This window comes from Rosa chinensis, chromosome 5 (assembly GCF_002994745.2).
Source record: "Rosa chinensis cultivar Old Blush chromosome 5, RchiOBHm-V2, whole genome shotgun sequence".
Classification (NCBI taxonomy): domain Eukaryota; kingdom Viridiplantae; phylum Streptophyta; class Magnoliopsida; order Rosales; family Rosaceae; genus Rosa; species Rosa chinensis.
Genome location: NC_037092.1, coordinates 84,434,061 through 84,454,050, shown reverse-complemented (window position 1 = coordinate 84,454,050; position 19,990 = coordinate 84,434,061). Strand labels below are relative to the sequence as shown.

The window sequence follows — 19,990 nt, the reverse complement described above, 5'->3', positions numbered from 1 at the left end:
TGGGTACATCGGGGAAGATACCTTTACTCAACTCAACATTTCGTTCAACAGCGATGTAGCTTCTTTCCACTGGCCTATATTGCAAAGTCCATGAATCAAAGAGTTGTAAGTAACAACGTCTGGAGTAATACCTCTACTAATCATTTCTGAGAAGAGGTTCATTGCATCAACAAAAAGTGCATCCTTCAAAAGACTCTGAATGATGGTGGTGTAGGTCACTACGTCTGGCTCAAGCTCATATCCTCTTTCTTCCATCTTCCTAAGTAATTGCATAGCCGCACTGTTGTTTCCCATGATGCAAAAGCCCTTGATTACTGTGTTGAAAGTAAACACATCATGCTTACAATAACCTCCCTCCACCATTTTGGTGAAAAGTGCAGTTGCCTTAGCCACTTGATTCTCAAGAATAAAGCCGTTGATTAGAGTGTTAAAGGTGAAGATGTCTGGTTGAAGACCAGATTTGAAGAATTGTGCCAAGACAGATAAGCTAAACCCCATTTGATTCAAATGGCAATAGCAATTGATGATAGTGTTTAGAGTATAGTCATTAGGAACAATCCCGATCAGATCCATCTGTCTATTCAAAGAGATGACTGCAAAATATTGTTTTAGTTTGACAAGTTGACCCAATATCTGAGTGAAAAGAAAAACAGAAGGCAGAGGATGCGAGTGAAGCATTTCATGGAACGCCTTCAAGGCATCCTCAACATTCCACACTTTGGGGTTTGAGCTAATTTGGAGAAGAAGGGCGTTGATTATGGTGGCGAAGGTGGTGATATCTAGTTGATGACCCAGTTTGAAGAACTTTTTTCAACCGACAGTAGCAATATGTGATAATACTGAGAGTACAAGCATCGTAAGCGATTCCGATGAGACCCATTTGCTTAAACAGAGGAATGACTACCCCATAGTGTTTCAGTTTGGTCATTCGAGTCAATATTTGATTGAAGTAGACAACAGAAGGCAGAGGATGCATGTGAAGCATTTCATGGAACACGTTTAAGGTATGCTTGACATTACTCGATCACAAGCTGGGTTTCAGTAGGTTTGGTCGGGTTTGAGGGTTGAGAATGAAACAAGGCTATGTAATTGTTGAGGAGAAGAACAAGAGAAGTAGCTGTTCTGGCTTCTCTTTGAATCTTCATTGACCTCCAAAAGTACAATCTGAGGTTTGTCCTAGCATCGATCAACGTTTATTTCTCTCTCTCTCTCGTCCTGTTCCAAACTTGATTTGCAGGTCAAATATTGAATAGGGAATTGAATTTGGTGTGAAAATTCAAGATCAGTGTGATCAAGTCGGTCAAATTCCGGCTAAATTCTGCAGTTGATGGTGAAACGGCGCGTGTGAGTCACGCACTGTTATCCTCCAGTTGGATATCCACCTCGGGTAGTCAGTAGACGCTCTCGAAGACCAGTTGTCTTTCTCAATTCATAACTCAAAATTGGAAGTACATCAAGGAAATATTATTTTTGAGGAAAAGGGATAACTTCATTCATTTAACCATGGCCAGAAGGCAAGTACATCAAATGCTGTCTTACACCAAAATCATAAATGGTATAAGCTACTGAGCAAAGGACAGGTGACCCTCACTGCTAACACATTCACTCATTTATAAGCCTAATCATATGAACACAAGTCCAAACTATCTAAATCCTTGTAATAGCAACCCTAGCCACCTAGAGATCTCAATTGGTGTACAGCTAGTGAAGCAAACTTAAACAGTAAGAGACCATATTCAGATGCTAGACCGAGAGACACTAAATAGTGTAATCGAACCAAACATCCTGCATAAGTTCTCCCGGGTCCCAAATCCAAGCCCAAAGAAAAATCTGACCCAACAGAAACTTGAGTTAGACCCCACAACAGCCCAACATTCTGGAAGCCAGAATTGATATGGGCATCCAGCGTCGGGCACCCAGAGATGGCCGTCGTCCGTCAGTCACCCAAAGCTTTGTCTGCACCCAACAAAGCCGCCAGCCTCCCTGGATGAAGGATCCGATCAGCCAAGCCATCGACTCTGGGCCCCAAATCCAGATCTTCCATAGAATTTGTGGGTACCGCATTGGTATGAAATCCCAAGAACAAGGTGCCCAGATTCAGTGCTTGAGTACGAACATCGCCGCCATACGTCTGCAGCCACAGCAGCCACAATACCTTCCACCACAGCAAGATTCTGATTCCTGTGCCTCCATCGAAAATCTTCCAATCCCTAAAAGAAGGAAGACACCGCTCCAGCCCAATCTCGGGTCTCCTCACCCAGCCTAGGAGTTGTCCCCGCCATGGTCGCCGATGGAAACTGAGCCATTCCAAACAGCCTGTAATCCGCCTCTCCCCGACACGAGGAAAGAGCTGATCAAAAGTCAGCCTCAAACGTAGAGTAAGTGGAGGCGGCAAAGTCCTCCCTGGAAGCCGCACCAAGGGAGCGGCGCTAGGGTTCGCCGAGGAAAGGCTCTCGACCCTCTCGACTCTCATTCTTTTGGTCAATTATTGTATATATGGAAGATTTGTGAAGCGCGATCATATTATTTGATTGATGAATGTTAGGAGTTGACTTAGGGGTGATTATGACTTATTACCTAATCAAGCTGTATATATTACCTATTCAATTGTTTTACCACTATTGACTTATTCTGACCCATCATTTCAGGGAATAGTAGATTTCATGAACGTACTGGCCCATCCATTATTATCACAACTCTGAGATTTTGATCTGTTGCTTCATCCATGGCTCAGTTCCGAGGTCACAAGGCCTCCCATTCCAGATCTTCTCCTTCTGGACTTGGTTTTGACGTGTTCCTCAGCTTCAGAGGTGAAGACACCCGAAAGAACTTCACTGATCACCTCCACACGGCCCTTCTCAACTCCCAATTTCGAACTTTTCGGGATGACCCTGAACTCAAAAGAGGGGAGAATATCAAGGAAGAGCTTGAGAAAGCCATTCGAGAGTCGCGAAGTTCTGTGATTGTGTTTTCGAGAAATTACACCTCTTCCCCATGGTGTCTGCACGAGCTTGTCATGATCCTTGAACGCAAGAGGACCTCCGATCATGTCGTGTTACCGGTGTTCTACGACGTTAATCCATCTCAACTGAGGATGCAGGCAGAAACTCTTTCAAAGGTTCCTAAATACCAAGAAAATCAATGGTCGGGGAAGTTGAATGGATGGCGGGCAGCACTTCGAGAAGTTGCAGACCTAGCAGGAATGGTTTTAGAAAATGAAGCCGACGGGTACGTAAATTCATAACTAAAGCCTTGTTTAATAACTAACAACTGTAGTACATGTCTTGTACTTTGTTGATTTTATTGGCATATCTAATTCTTTGAAATTGATAGACTCATAGCTGGCTGGCTTGTATGATGTACTTTTGTTTTGATTGCAATTTGTAGGCACGAGTCAAAGTTCATCCAAAACATTGTTAGAGTGATTCAAGAAAAGCTAGATCGAGTTCTTGATTCTCTCTCTGCAACTGCAGGTCACAACTCCTCATGGCTTTCTCCATCTGGTGATTTTGCCTTTGGATTTCGCCAACTTGAAAACAGAGAGTATTTCTTGCTTTCTATATGGTTTGCCAAGATACCAGATAGAACCATTGTTTGGTACGCAAATGGAGATAGGCCTGCACCTAAGGGATCAATTGTGAACTTGAATTCCAACAGTGGATTAGTGCTTACAACTCCTCAGGGTGAACAGCTATGGAAAGTCTGATCTAACCAATGCTGGTGTTGTTGCTTATGGGGTTATGAATGATAAAGGTAACTTTGTTCTGGAAGATGAGAAGTCAGAAAAGTTATGGGAGACATTCAAGAATCCTACTGATACCATGTTGCCTGGGCAAATAATAGAAAGAGGAGGGAGACTTTCTTCTCGACAATCAGAGACTAACTATGCAAGAGGACGCTTCCAGATAGATTTTCAAGAAGATGGGAATCTTGTGTTTAGTGCCAAAAAAACCTTTTTATTCTACCGCAACTACAACGGGGACTGAACCAGGTAGTGAAGGTAAACAGTTGGTTTTCAATGACTCTGGCAAATTCTATATTCTGCGAGTGAATGGTGGAAGATTCAATTTCACAGCAGAGGAACGCCTAGCAAGGGACTACTATCTCTGGTCAACTCTCAACTTTGATGGGGTTTTGGCTCAATATTTTCTCCCAAATTAAGTCTTTTGTTGACACTGTAAGCTGGAAACATCTTTGGTCAGAACCAGACAAGGTTCTAAAAAACGCTAGACGCTAGTCGGACAGTAATTCGAGGCCTAACGCCTAGGGGCCTATGTGGGAGCCTAGCGGGGACTAGGCGGTTTTTTTTCTTTAATTTTATTTTTATTTTTATGACATATATAATTATATATATAATGGTTTTTGTAATTTTATTTTTATAACATATATATTAAATATAAATATATAAATGTAAATGGGATTATAATGATAACGTTCCAGTAGTTATTGCTTTGTCAGCTTGTGCCTATCTTCAAGGGTAATATATTATTATAATGACAAAGGCAACTTTCTCTATCTTCTCCAGTCTCCAGATTAAAGGCAAACTTAAAAAAACCTTCGTAGATAGATCTCAGTCAAACCAAATTCCATGCAACCAAATTTCCAACGACCCCGTCTTCTCTCTCTCGCTCTAGATTAGTGAGAGAATTAGCTCAGTTGTGGATTCTTAGAGAGTTCCCACCGACAGCAGTCGGCTCATCAAGAGGTGCCCCAAGCCCGATCGCAAAGGTAAATTTGGTTCACATAGATCTCTGATCTCTACTTTCTCAATTGGACTATTTTCTAGTTATTGAAATTCAAACCGGAATTGTGTCTGAGGTTCAAACCAGAAACGAAGTCGAAGTCTGAGAACTGGGTTTTGTTGGTTTCAGTTTTTGGCCTAGCGCCTAGCGCCTAGAAGCCGACTAACACCACATAGGCGGTAGCTAGCCGAGGGGCAGAACGCCCAGAAGCATCGCCTAGCCTAAAATCAAATCGGAGAAGCCACACCCAGGGCCTAAGCACCGCCTAATCGGTCGCCTAGGCCAATTTTTAGAACCTTGGAACAAGATAACATTTACCAGAAAGTTGATTCAAGTGCTGGTGTATGTGGGTAGAACAGCATCTGTACTCTTAAAACAAATCAGAGACCAACCTGTAAATGCCCAAGAGGATACTCTTTGCTTGTATTAAAGATTTGGTGATATGGTCAAGATATGGTTAACTTGCAATTTACATTTGTGCATGTGGTGAATCCTATATTATTGCAAAGCAAGCATGGTGGTGCTGCTGCAGCATGGCACAAATAGTCCTTTCTCATTCAATAGAGTTTAAAGCATGGTGAAGCAAGTCTAAGCAGCAAGGTGTCCTTTCTAATTGACTTTCTTCTATTGTAATCAATTTACGTAGGATTCAAGTAGAATCCTTTAAGCCTTCCTTCTTTTTTCCTTTGTAGTGCGAATCCACTCAGTCTTCTTTCTCTTTTCTTTGTCTATATATTTATTCATTCATGTAAAGATTTCAATACAATTCAATACAAAGAAAATTTGCTCCATCCATTTGTGTTTTTCTACAGCTTGATCCAAATGACCCATACGGGAGCTGCAATCCAAATTTAAGACATGGCTGTGAAGATGAGCCTAGTTTTTCAAAAGATCTATTTGATGTTCAGGTGCTACTAAATACTGACTGGCTTACCCCCGGTTATGAGCTGTTAAATGCTTCTACTGCAAACAAATGCAATCAATATTGCAAGTCAGATTGTTTGTGTGATGTTGCTATCTACGGCAATGAAGCATGTTGGAAAAAGAAATTACCTCTCTCATATAGGAGAGAAGACAGTAGTCTAAATGAAAAGACCTTCATCAAATTCAGGAAGGATAATTCAACTCTACCGGTTCCGCCATGTCGACCTCCATAAAATGGCGCAGCTTGAAACCTGTTTGGTTTTTGTTGCAGGTAAAGATTGGCAAACAGTGTTAGCTCTTTCAGTTTCTTATTGTGTTTTTTCTTTTTTGTAATTTTGTTCTGTGATCACTTGGATTTTATTTGCCCTTGATCATAAGAGATCAATATGATTTCGTTAGAAATAATGAGGCGCGATTAGAAAACATAAATTGTTGACCTCATCAATACTTTATGAGTGAAAAACTAATAAGTTCCTTTTCTTCTTATCCCCAAGCAGACAAGATACCTCGCTATAATTTTAATGTCTCATGTAGACACAATAGCAATGCCCTATCATTACAAGAGGCCAATAGAGGTCAAAAGCTTCAATGCTCACTTACCTCATCTAATGCATTTTGAGGAGCATTGAATAAATTTCTCATGATACAACCTCCCCAAATGAGTTCTACTAGTCTTTTGACGTGATACTTGTTAGCCAAAAAGCCACCCTCAACTATAAGGGGTACAAATAATAGTATAGGGATTTAAGAAAGGTTGTCGAACCCACGAGGATTGGATTCGTTTTACTAGCTAGGGTGTGAACCTAAAGAGAGCTAGAATATGCAAATGTACAATCACAAACCTAAATTTGCAAGGAAATCTAGGTTCATGGTGAGTATGTGCAAGATGAAGTAGTGATTTGATTTTGGTTTTTGAAAGTAGTTTTGAATTGAAAATAACTAGAAGCTCAAATGTAAATTAAATTATTCTAAACTAAACTAGTGATCAAATGGATGAAAGTTAGGATTTAGATTGTCTAACACTAACCTCCCTTGCAAGTATTGATGCATTTCAATATGAGTGATGCTAAATTAATTAATTAACCAATTTCTCTCCTTGCATCCCTCTCGGGTATGACAAGGGACATGCATGCTCCTTTTGTGATATTAAGCAACCCCTCTCGGGTGTAGTACTTCACTACTTAAGTCATGCATTTCAATCCGGTTAGGTATCTAGTGCATTACCCTAAGTGCATAAAGTTTGGAGATGAAGAAATCATGCAAACCAACCAAGCTTATCTCTAAGTGATTATAATTCACAACCCCTACATGCACACCTAGTGTGGTTTCATGCTTTAACATTTAAAGGTTAGCAATCTCTAATCATTATATCATGACATAGCAAACACACATACTCAAAGTGGTAAAGTCTAAGCATATGCATTCAACTCTTGAACTAGCATGTAGGCATATTAAAGAAAATTGCATCACATCATATTATAACATCAATTCATACAAAATTGGCTAGGGCTTTCAACCCTAGACCCAACAAAGTACAACTCACTCATAATTACATATACTAACTTCATAATCAAATTAAACACCAAAATATAATCTAGAATAAAAGGGATAGAGGTGGCTTAGTGGTGTGTCGGATGGTCTCTAAGCTCACGTCTTGGTGGTGATGGTGATTCCCTCTCATTCTTGCTCTTGAAGATTTGATGATAAAAGATAGTGAAACTTGTATTATGTATTGTGTGAATAGGTGGAGTAGATGGAGAAAATGATGATAGAAAAGAGAGTGGAGAAATGATGTAGTAGTGGTGGTGTTAATGGAGGTAGATGATAAGAAATGGTGGTGGTGATGGAGGAGAGGGGGTAGTATGGATAATATGAGTATTATGGGCCTTAAGAGTGTAATTAATGGATATTTTGTGGAGGAAATGGAGAGCAAGAAGATGTAATGGTGTGGTATGAGTGATGTCTTAAGAGTGTGATGAATGGATGTTTATATAGAGAAGAGAGAGAGAAGAAAATGATAAATGGAAGCAAAAGGGAGCAGCTCAAGCATTGAAGAAGCATGGAGGTGGAGTATGAGAGTGGTAATAGATCCTAAAATTAAGGGAAAGGTTTATGGAAGAGATGGAGTAAAAAGAGGGAAATAATTAATGATGAGCTATGAGAGTCTAGAGTAGAAAAAGATGCCTTAGGAGAAGAGAGGAGTAGTTGCTTTCTTTATTGTGCATGGAAAACATGAAAATGAAGAGTGTTGGAGTCGTTTTGGGTAACCGAAGTCAAGATGACAAGCATGAGAACTTTCTTCTACTTTCTTCCTTCAATTAAATCTCCACCAAGATTTCATATTTGGTATTTGACTTCTTCATTTCAAATGTAGATCATTCTGGTAAAATTTCAAAACTTATTTTACCATGGTTTTGCCTGAATTGCTGCAGGAATCCGTACAGGTCCTCCTTTGCAGTTTTTTTTGTCTTTTAGGCAGAAATTTGGACTGATCTTTTGAAGGCCTTCCACTCCGAAATAGCTCTTGAACTATTCATAAGAAATGATCCTGAGGATGTCTAGAATGGATCTGAAAAGTTTCAACTCATTTGGAGTTCGTTTGATTAGGCTGCTGCCCCTCCTTCATTATTTAGCTCGCTTTCCCCTAGCCGAAGTAGGAAAATGTGTTGAAGTTGACTTTTCATTGCCATGCTTCTCCATCATTTCCTAGCATGATAAAGAAAACATAGTAAATATTTATATAAATAAATACAAAGGTTAAACAAAAGTACAAGATTATGAAAATAATGGAATTGAATTAATCAACATTAAATTGGACTTTAAAACAAGTAATTTCCATGTTTTAGGGCAACAAATATGTAAATGAATTATGATCCAACACTACTCTTTTTCCTATGTTAGAACTTTAGAAAATTGAAATATACATAATCTCTTTTTCCCCACCATTATCTGTTAAACTCCCGCTAACTTTGTTTTGTTAAACTACAGAACTTGTATCCTTGATTACATGATTTACATCATTTTTGTAGCTAAACATATCTATAAACTGTGACTTTGTTTTGTTAAAATACAAAACTTGTACACTTGATTACATGATTTACATCTATGTTGTAGCTAAACATATCCATAAATGATTAAAAAAAAAATCTAAAAAAAAGGTCATTTCTAAAGTTTTCTTTGAAAAATAAAAAAAATAAATCGTCTGTACAATACCCCATCTTTTGGGCATTCTAAATTTTTGTACCTCAAGTTTCAGAAATATTAGAACGATACATGAGTTTCTAACCCTGACATAATTTTCATACATGGAGCCGTTATCTCCGTTACGGAGGCTGCCACGTGGCATGTTCTAAAGGGTATTTTCACCTCTCAAGGTATTGGTTTTTATGTAGACACCCTCCTTTCTACTCCACAAACCATGTACAAGTATACAACTCCAACATCTTGGTCATTGGGAATACATATCTACATATATCCAATGTCTCCTTATCATTGGTTATAGGCAGATAACCACTCCCAGCTTCACTACCACTACCTAGAATCCTAAACCAAAATTGCATTGGAGGTAGTTGATATCCAGTGTCATAGGCCCAATATTAGGGTTGGCCGTGGTACGGTTGCCAGAGTTTTTGAAGTCAGCCGAATACCTACCGAAACTCTTCGGTTTCGCCAAATGTGTTGCCGTAGCCGTGCCGGAGCTTTTGGTTACCGGAGCTTGCTGTTACCGCTTTCAACGGTCGGTTTTGGCCGGTATTTGAAAATTTCGATCGTCGGAATTTAGAGGACTGCAGAGATAAAATCCGGCGAAGGATATGAGGATTGCAGTATGAGGAGGAAGAAGAAACAGAAAGAAGGAAGAGTACAGAGGTGGAAGAATAGAGAAAAGAAGAAAAATGATGAGAAAATGGAGGAAGAAGAACACGAATATGAGAAGAACAAAAGTCAGAAATGAAGAGAGAGAGAGAGAATGCAGAAAGAAAGAAAACAGAGGAGGAAGAGACTGAGAAAGAACGAAGAAAGAGAGATGTCTCGAAGTAGAAGACAAGAAAGAGTTTTTAATTTTCGTGATTTCTTATTCAAGTATATTTGTTTAGTTATGCGCAACTAATAACAAGCAAGCTTGTGGCCTAATGGTAAGTGGCTCGAGTTTGTAGCGAGAATGGCAAGGGTTTGATCCTTGGCAGACGCAAGAGGGGAGTATTTTTTGGAATTAAATCCAGAAACATCTATATCGGCTGGTTCTGTATCACCGAACTTCTGCGATTGGCTGTACCACTATCGAGCAGAAAAAGTTGCTCCGGTACGGTAGTACCGTGCCGACTCTTCAGTTACCAACTTTATCAGCGCCGACACCGCCGGTTTTCGCTCGGTTCCGGTAGGGATGGTAATTAGAGCCAGCCCTACCCAATATACTAAACTTGTCATAAAGACCTTGTCTGGTTCTACTCCATCAACAAACAGGACATCCCCCCTCTATACTGCCTATTTAAGCCCCTTTCACTATGAAACCTACCTCCATGATAGATCTTCATAGTGAAATCAATTGGATATGCAACAACAACAAAATCATCAATGTTGGATCATAATTCATATACATATTTGTACCCTAAAACATGAAAATTACTTGTTCTAAAGTCCAATTTAATGTTTACTAATCCAATTCTATTATTCCCCTAATCTTATACTTTTGCTTAACATTTTTCTTTATTTATATATATTTATTATGTTTTCCTTATCATGCTAGGAAATGATGGAGAAGTATGGAAATGCACTAAAAAGTCAACCTTAATTAGTACATTTTCATACTCTGGCTAGGAGAAAGCGAGCTAGATAAGGAAGGAGGGGAGGCAGCCTGACCAAATGAACTCCAAATGAGTTTAAACTTTCCAGATACATTTTGAACATCCTAAGGAAATTTTTTTATGAAGAGTGCAAGGGCTAGTTCGGAGTGTAAGGCCTTCAAAAGATTGGTCCAATTTTCTGACTAAAAGATGAAAAAAGTCAAAACCGGACCTGTACAGTTTCCGGCAGCATTTCCGGGCAAACCACTATAAAATAATCTTTGAAATTTTACCAGGATGATTTACACTTATCGAGGAACATTTGATATGAGAACTCAAAGGCTAATTCTGAAGTTTCGGTGGAGATTCAATTAAAGGAAACCTCAGAGACGTATCCTAGTCAAAACATGGCAGTTTGGCCTAGAACTTTCCTTGGGCGGATTTCTTGTGCATTTTTGGAAGGTCTATGATGCTGAAATTATCAAGGAAAGCCCTTGAAGAATCCTACAAGATTATGGTAAGATTAGTCAATCTTATTATCCTTTGGATAATAGGCATCTCTATGCACCTTCTCTCACTTGGTTGTCACATTGACTTTAGTGACCCAAAACCACACCAACACTCTTCATTTTCATGTTTCCCATGCACAATAAAGAGAGCAGCTGCTCCTCTCTTCTTCTAAGTCATTTTTTCTACTCTACACTCTCATAGCTCATCACTACTTCCCTCTTTTCACTCCATCTCTTCCATACTCCTTTCCCTTGTTTTTAGGATCTATTACTACTCTCATACTCCACTTTCATGCTTCTTACAATACTTGAGCAGCTTCCTTTTGCTTCCATTCATCATTTTACTCCTTTCTCTCTTCTCTATATAAGCATCTCTTCTCACAAGGAAGATGCATCTCCCATTCCACCCCATTACATCTTCTTTCTCTCTTCATCTCCTTCATAAAACCTCCATATCCACATACCAAAATCCAAATCCATATCATCCATACCACTCTATCTCCTTCATCACCACCACCATTTCTTATCTTCTACCTCCATTAACACCACCACTACTACATCATTTCTCCACTCTATTTTCTATCATCATTTTCTCCATCTACTCCACTTATTCACACAATACATAATACAAGCTTCACTATCTTTTATCATCAAATCTTCAAGAGCAAGGAGAGGGAATCACCACCACCACCACCATCACCATCTAGGTGTGAGCTTGGGGACCATCCGACACACCACTAAGCCAACTCTATCCCTTTTACTCTAGATTATATTTTGGTGTTTAATTTGATTATGATGTTAGTATATGTACGTAATTATGGGTGAGTAGTACTTTGTTGGGGGTTAGGGTTGAAAGCCCTAGCCAATCTTATATGAATGGATGTTTTAATTTATATTTGAAGTTATTTGTGATTTTCATCTTCATATGCTAATTCAAGAAGTGAATGCATTCATTCAAACTTAGATACTTTGAATGTGTTGTGCTTGTCATTTCATGAAAAAAAATGTTTAGGGAGTAGTTAACATTGAACATTGATAGCATGATAGCATCTTCTATGTGCATATGAAGGTTGTGAGTTAAAATCACCTAGATCTAGCATTGGTTTGCTTGCATGATTATCTAAATTCAAAGCTTTATGCATCTAGGAACAATGAATTGAGACTTAACCAGTAATAGGATTTGTTCTTAGATAGTTAATTCTAGACTTATCTGGTTGGAATTGATAACATTAAAGCAGTTTAAGCCTTTGTAATCTTATCTAGATGCAAAGAGGGTAATTGGAAAATTAGAATAACATCACTTGTATTTAAACTTCAATACTTACAAGGTAGGTTAGTGGTAGAAAATCCAACTCCTAACTTCATCAATTATATTACTAGTTTAGTTTAGAGTAGTCTAGTTTACATTTGAGCATTTATTTTAAGTTCACCACTCTATCCAACAAACAATTTCACTACCATCACATTGCACATACTCACCATGAGCCTAGATTTCCTTGCGAATTTAGGTTTGTAATTGTACATTTGCATATTCTAGCTCTCCTTAGGTTAACACCCTAGCTAGTGAAAGGAAGCCAATCCTCGTGAGTTCGACAACCTTTCTTAAATTCCTATACTATTACTTGTACCCCTTATACTTGAGGGTGACTTTTTGGCTAACAATCAACCACATTAATCAACATCATCAATTTTATACCCAAGTTTTCAGAGCCATTACAACACATTATACACTAAATTGTTAAAGTTCATGTACCACAGAGGGAAGGACAAAAATATTGTACCACAGTTACGACTGTCACCAACCTAGTAATAAAAATCCTAGACCCGAAATTCATTTAAGTCCAAAAACCCCAAAACTGCTGGGATTTTAAATTTCTCACCAACTCAGCCCCAATGCTTAACCCCAATTCATTTTTCATCATCAACCACTTCAATCTCGACTGTAAATAGACACAAAAATAGAAAATTGCAAATGATGACTAGAAAAAAAAAAAAACATAAATCCCTAATTCTAGACAAAAACCCTTGAAAGTCATAAACAAGTGATATTTTCTTGGCCAAATTGCAATCTATATATTCTATTCCAAACTAGTCAAGGGAAAGGGGAAAGATAACATTTTAGAAAGGGGTACCATTTTACCTGAATAAACTGGTCGCTCCCCTGCCACACGAAAATATCTCCACATTTGGGCCATAATTTGGAATCTTATGGAGAATCAAATCGCCTTTCTCTGATATATTAGTAATCAAAGAATCTCTGAGTGAAGATTGAATTTTGTTTATATATATATATATATATCTAGAGAGAGAGAGAGAGAGAGAGAGAGGCAGTTTTGTGATTCCAAATTGGGGATAACGGGCTGTTAAAGACAACAGATGAATGGACAAGAGTACCCTTGCAAATTTGAATTTAGGAATCCTCCGTAACGGAGCTAATGGCTCCAGATATGAAAATTGTGTCGGGGTTAGAATTTTAGGTATCGTTATGATATTTATGAAATTTGAGGTACAAAAATTTAGAATAGGCAAAAAATAAGAGTACTATACGGACAATTTTCTAAAAAAAAAAAACAAAAACAAAAGGTCTCTGTTTAAGTTTTGGCCATTTTAAAGTCCTTTTCTGATAAAAATGTAATAAATTGGAAAAAAAGGGCTTTGATAGGAATTTCACTTGTTGGGGTTATTAAGCATAGGCTTCAAAGAGATTTGGCTTCTTGCCCATTCTTCGTTGCTGATAAAACGACTCTTGTTTCCATCACTCTCCGCCAGCATAGCAATGTACTCCGGTCAGCTATCAATTTTACTATTACTATTACTATTTTTAAATTAATCTTTACTGTTCTTTTGTTTTTACCTGTTCTTCATTCTATTTTTAAATTACTCGTACTGTTTTTGTTTTTACCTGTTCCTCATTCTCAACTTCATGTTCTTGAAAGACAATTACTTTTGAGCTTCTTGTTTATTGGGTGCTGATTTCTTTTGGTTAGGAATGGTTCTAGTTTTTGTATCATACTAAACTCTGCAGAAATTTAAATTTAAATTTTATGTATTAACAGAATACAAATCTGACTGATTTGCTTCTGAAACAAGAGGAAATTTGTGGGTTTGATTTTGCTGTGGACTCTGTTTCAAATAGTGTACTTAAACAAAAGAAAGATAAGAACTTTAGAGCCTTTTTTTTTTTATTGGGAACTGAATTTTTCTTACTAGGAATGGTTTTTATGTTGATATTAACAGAATGTAGAAACTAAGTAATTTGCTTCTGAAATGAGAGGAACTGGTGGGTTTATTTGTGCCTTTTTTTGTTTCTGGAGCTGGGACCATAAGCCAGTTATTGGGTTTATGGACTAGAGACCTTCACTCCACATGTGTGCTGTAAAGATGTGACGCTCCCTGTCGAGTTTCATAGGATTTGACATTCATGTGGTCAGTTTTTCCAAAATTGAGTTGAAAGTTCCACGCATTTTTTGTCTGTAAATGTAGACCTGCTCAGTTAGTTGAAAAGTATGGTTCAAGCATGTGTATTCTTGGACCAGAACTTAATTCTGTTTATAACATTGATAGTTGTCTCCTTTGGAGTTATCTGGAGTTGGGACCTGCCCTCTCCAACTGGTCTTGTTTGCTGGACTAGGGAATTGTCCACAAACTTTCACATTCACATCCTATGTTTGAATTTATTTTTGTGGATGACACAATTTCTTAAGGTAAGATTGTCCTCTTCGGTCTATTTGATCAGGACTTAGTCTGCTTTGCATCTTACTTTTAAATTTTAATAATGTTTCTTGTAATGAGTGACCAGAGTTTCACTTAAAACCATTCCCAAGTCAATAGTTGAACAACATTTTAAGGCCGATTAACACTCTAGTCCATATAATCTCATAACCTAGTCTGTTTGGATTCGGAGTTTTCCACCATTCTGATACTGTTTCTTGTTCAGAATGTAATTGCTTAACCACATTGGTTCTATTCACACACCTTCTGGCTAGGAACTTATGTAGGTGCTTCTTCAGAGGAAAAATAAGAGAAAGGTCGACCTAACTAGAGTGGGAATCAGGTAAATGAAAATGAACGATGGTCAAATAAAGTATCCACCTTCAATTTGTAGAATTACATATGTGATTAGTACTATCTTTTGTTTTTGTTTTTGTTTTTTTTTTTTTTGTTTTTTTGAGGCAAAACCCCGTAGTAATCATGAATTGACCCCAGTAACTCTTTCTTCTATCACATTATTTTTTAGTGAAGATGCAACATTCACAGTGATGTTTTTCAAATTTTTTGTCAAGAGAAAGGGGCAAGATGTTTGATGAAATCTCTCAAGGAGAGCACATTTCATTATTTCTTGAATCTTCCTCAAGGGTGGAGGGGAGTTGTGTTTGAAGTCCGAGAGGTATTTCATCAATTAAGAAAAGGTTGAGGACAGCTAAGCACTTGCTTATACTGACGTCCCCATGGTGTCGAACTCCTGGCGGTTCTGCCACTCGTCTTTGTTGAGGTAAATATGTGTCAAAGTCAAGAGTCAGCCTAGAAATCTTACTATCTGTATGTGACCCAAGTTTTCCATCATTCTAATTTTTTTTCTTGTTTAAACTGCAATTGCTGAACCACTTTGGTGCTAGCAAATGGCAATGGCTTTTACTGTATGGTTGTTTTTGCTTTCCTTATTGTTTCTCCTAGCAGTTTCTGTGTTGTCCCAAACTAATGGTAGCATAGTAGTGGGTGCTTCTCTCTCTGCAGCAGGCAACTCCTCATGGATTTCTTCATCTGGTGAATTTGCTTTTGGATTTCAGCAACTTGAAAACAGTGATAGTTTCTTGCTTTCTGTATGGTTTGCCAAGATACCAGACAGAACCATAGTTTGGTACGCAAATGGAGATAGGCCTGCACCTAAGGGATCAATTGTGAACTTGACTTCCAGCAGTGGATTAGTGCTTACAACTCCTCAGAGTGAACAGCTATGGAAATCTGATCTAACCATTGCTGGCTTTGTTGCTCATGGGGTTATGAATGATGCCGGTAACTTTGTGCTGGAAAATGAGAAGTCAGAAAGGTTATGGGAGACGTTCACGAATCCTACTGATACCATGTTGCCTGGGCAAATAATGGAAATAGGAGGGAAACTTTTTTCTCGAAAATCCGAGACTAACTATGCGAGAGGACGCTTCCAGCTAACTTTGCAACAAGATGGGAATCTTGTGTTTAGCGCCAAAGAACCTTTTTATTCTACTGCAACTACCAAGGGGACTATTCCAGATAGTGAAGGTAAACGATTGGTTTTCAATGACTCTGGCAACTTCTATATTTTGCGAGTGAATGGTGGAAAATTCAATTTCACAGAGGAGGAACGCCCAGCAAGGGACTACTATCTCCGGTCAACTCTCAACTTTGATGGGGTTTTGGCTCAATATTTCCTCCCAAAGCCTTATGTTGGCAATGTAAGTTGGAAACCTCTTTGGTCAGAGCCGCCTAATATTTGTCAAAAAGTTCGTTCAGGACCTGGTGTCTGTGGGGACAACAGTATCTGCACTTTGAAAGCAGATAAGAGGCCAACCTGTGAATGCCCAAGAGGATACTCTTTACTTGATCCAAACGACCCGTACGGGACCTGCAATCCAGATTTCAGACAAGACTGTGACAATGAGCTTAGTTATTCAAAAGATCTGTTTGATGTTCAGGTGCTAACAAATACTGATTGGAATACCTCTGGTTATGAGCAGTTGAATGCTTCGACTGCTGACACATGCAGTCAATCTTGCTTCCAAGATTGTTTGTGTGATGTTGCTAGTTATAGCAATGAAACCTGTTGGAAAAAGAAGTTACCTCTCACATATGGGAGAGAAGACAGTAGTCTTAATGCAAAGACCTTCATCAAATTCAGGAAGGATAATTCAACTCCACAAGTTCCTAAGATGCCAGGTTCAGATAATAAGAAGAAGATCCGGACCACTTCGGTGCCTGTGGAATCAATTCTTCTGTTTACCTCCATCTCTCTTAATTTTATGTTTGGTGCTGCAGTTTGTTTCAGATTTTTCTTCCGTTTCCAGAAGAAACCTGCAAAGTTTACACACAGTGATTTGGAAACAAATTTGCGTTCGTTTAGTCACAAAGAGCTTGAAGAAGCTACAAATGGATTCAATGAAGAATTAGGAAAGGGTTCTTTTGGAGTTGTTTACAAAGGGATAATACAAGTTGGATCAGGTGTCGAGGTGGCAGTCAAGAAGCTCAAACGTGTGATAGAAGATGGTGACAAGGAATTCAAGACGGAACTTAACATAATTGGCAAGACACATCACAAGAATCTGGTTCACCTGGTTGGATATTGTGATGAGGGACAGCAGCGATTACTAGTGTATGAATTCTTGAGCAATGGCACGTTAGCAAGCTTCATTTTTGGTGATGAGAAACCCAGTTGGAGGCAACGAATGGAAATTGCCTATGGTGTTGCTAGAGGGCTTCTGTACTTGCATGAAGAGTGCACCACCCAAATCATCCATTGTGATATAAAGCCTCAGAACATACTTCTGGATGATCATTGCAATGCCCGGATCTCTGATTTTGGCTTGGCAAAACTTATGATGACGAATCAGAGCAAGACGCACACTACCATTAAAGGGACAAAAGGGTATGTTGCACCTGAGTGGTTTAGGAACATGGCAATCACTACCAAAGTTGATGTGTATAGCTTTGGCGTTGTACTGCTAGAGATCATTTGCTGCAGGAAAAGTGTTGATATGGAAAACAACTGTGAAGAGAAAGCAATTTTAACTGATTGGGTTTATGATTGCTACCAAGGAGGAGTATTAGAGTTGGTTCTAGATCACGAAGTCGATGCCTTGGATGGTAAAATAAAGCTGGAAGAGACTGTCAAGATTGCTCTTTGGTGTATTCAAGAAGATCCATCTCTTCGACCCACAATGGGGAAGGTTGTGCAGATGCTTGAAGGAGTAGTGGAAATACATGTTCCACCATGTCCATCCCCATATAACAGAGCAGCCTGAAACCTATTTAGTTTGCGTCGCTATCAAAAATTTACAGCAAGTACGAGCTAGAGCTTATTGTGCTTATTTATCTTGTTTTTGATTATGTAAGTTGTACTTTTCTTTGTCCTTAATTGATGATAATCATGAGACATCACTATGATTCATTAAGAATAATGTGTGTTTAGAAAACAGAGAAATGGAAATAACAATGATGGTAATGCTTACCTATATAATCTGCTAGTTCTCTGTTTCAATTGTAATATTTTTGTTTGGTGTATAATATCTCGCTTCCAATGAAAGACTTAAATAATGCTGTTGAACCCTGGAATTCGAACTACCATTGTTCTGTATGTTTTCTGCTTCTCCTTCTACAGCTGCCCTTTCCCACCATTGCTCAAATGAAGAATATATAACTGTCATATCCCAATGTCTTAGAAATATAGTCACTCTGGCACTACTCAACTCTTAGATGAAAAGATTCAGGTACATGAGAACATACAAATACAAACATGCCTAAATGAAGTAAGAGTGAAAGGAATGGTTTCTACAGATACAAAAGCCTAAATTAAGAGATCAGCTTAATGACTGCATATAACTGTACTCAGAAATCGGCACAACTTTATGCTCAAGTCGCTCCTTATAGAAGAAGACATAGACCAGTTTTTGGTTTAGTGCCATGCTATGTAAATATGCAGTTGCCAAAACTCCTATGCATCTCAAAACCAAATAGTAGGTATGCAGAAAGAGACAGAAAATACCAAAATTACATTCTTTTGAACAAAAGAAAAACAAATGAAAATACATCCTAATGTTCTAAATTTTTCCATGGCCACCCCCTGCACTGGTACCTCAGACACAAATATTCTGATTAACTTCATGATGAATCTTTTAACAACGGCAACAAACCCGGATCTACTATATCCTTGGACAATAAGCGAACTATCAGTTCCGTAGTTAATGTATCTGCAGAGAAACCCAACTCCACCATTTCTTCAATAAATTTCATAGCCCATGATGTCTCATTGTTATTTAACAACCCTCGGATAATGATGTTATAGGTCCAACCATCTGGAGAACAGCCCTTCTCTCGCATCTCTCCCAGCAACTTTTCTGCTTCAATAAATAGGCCTCTGTTACAGAGTCCACATATCATTACATTAAATGTCCTCACATTTGGCTGAACTCCTTTTGATGATAAACCAGAGAAGACAGCTCTTGCAGATTCAATGTTTCCAGCTTTACACAAACCAGCAATAACAACAGTGTAAACTACAACGTCTAATTCCAATTTGTTGGCTTCCATCTCATTAAGCAATTCTAATGCCGTAGAAACTTGTTGGCTACTGCATAGGGCATCAAGTAAAACAGAAAAAGTTTGAACATCTGGAAGTTGGCCACAACCTTGCATCTCAGAGAACGGCTCTTCTGCTTCTCGTATTCTCCCCGCTTTACAAAAACCGTCAATAAGAGTGTTAAAAGTAACGGTATTAGGAACAAGTTCCCTACAACGCATTTCCTTAAAAACTTTATTGGCCTCACCAATCTTTTTCTTCTTGCAATATCCGTTTATCAATATGTTACAACTATAAACATTAACCATAGGGCCCTTCCTAACCATTAATTAGATCAAAAACGTGTCTCGCCTCGTCCATTTCTCCTCGCAAACAGTAACCGTCCATAACCAAATTATATGTAATCGAATTAGGCTCAGCACCTCTTTGAATCATTATCTCAACCACACTTTCGGCTTCCACAACCATCCCTTCTTTACAAAGTGTATCAACTATCAACCAAGACATTGAAGGTGGGTACATCGGGGAAGATACCTTCACTCAGCATTTCGTTCAACAGCATTGTAGCTTCTTTAATTTCCACTGGCCTACATTGCAAACTCCATGAATCAACGAGTTGTAAGTAACAACGTCTGCAACAATACCTCTACTAATCATTTCTGAGAAGAGTTTCATTGCATCAACATAAAGTGTATCCTTCAAAAGACTGTGAATGATGGTGCTGTAGGCCACTACGTTAGGCTCAGGCTGGCATCCTCTTTCTTC

General features: G+C 38.5%; 2 protein-coding genes across 5 annotated transcripts in view; one reads left to right on the top strand and one right to left on the bottom strand.

The window, feature by feature from the left end:
- Positions 1-18,243, top strand: part of LOC112164682 (G-type lectin S-receptor-like serine/threonine-protein kinase LECRK3) — a 38,163-nt gene extending 19,920 nt beyond the window's left edge. For all 4 annotated transcript variants that reach the window (XM_040506159.1, XM_040506158.1, XM_040506160.1 and 1 more), the window contains one exon: positions 16,291-18,243. In XM_040506159.1, the coding sequence (XP_040362093.1) occupies positions 16,291-17,951 (1,661 nt within the window). In that variant the 3' untranslated portion in view covers positions 17,952-18,243. The remainder of the gene's footprint in view (positions 1-16,290) is intronic.
- A 564-nt stretch (positions 18,244-18,807) lies between these two features.
- Positions 18,808-19,551, bottom strand: LOC112164316 (pentatricopeptide repeat-containing protein At3g22470, mitochondrial). Its single transcript, XM_024300531.1, has one exon. It carries the CDS (start codon positions 19,549-19,551, stop codon positions 18,808-18,810), a length of 744 nt encoding a protein of 247 aa, XP_024156299.1.
- Positions 19,552-19,990: the final 439 nt, after the last annotated feature.

Bases quoted from the DNA above. Each gene is read 5' to 3' on its own strand.
- LOC112164316 (XM_024300531.1), bottom strand. From the start codon at position 19,551: ATGGTTAGGAAGGGCCCTATGGTTAATGTTTATAGTTGTAACATATTG.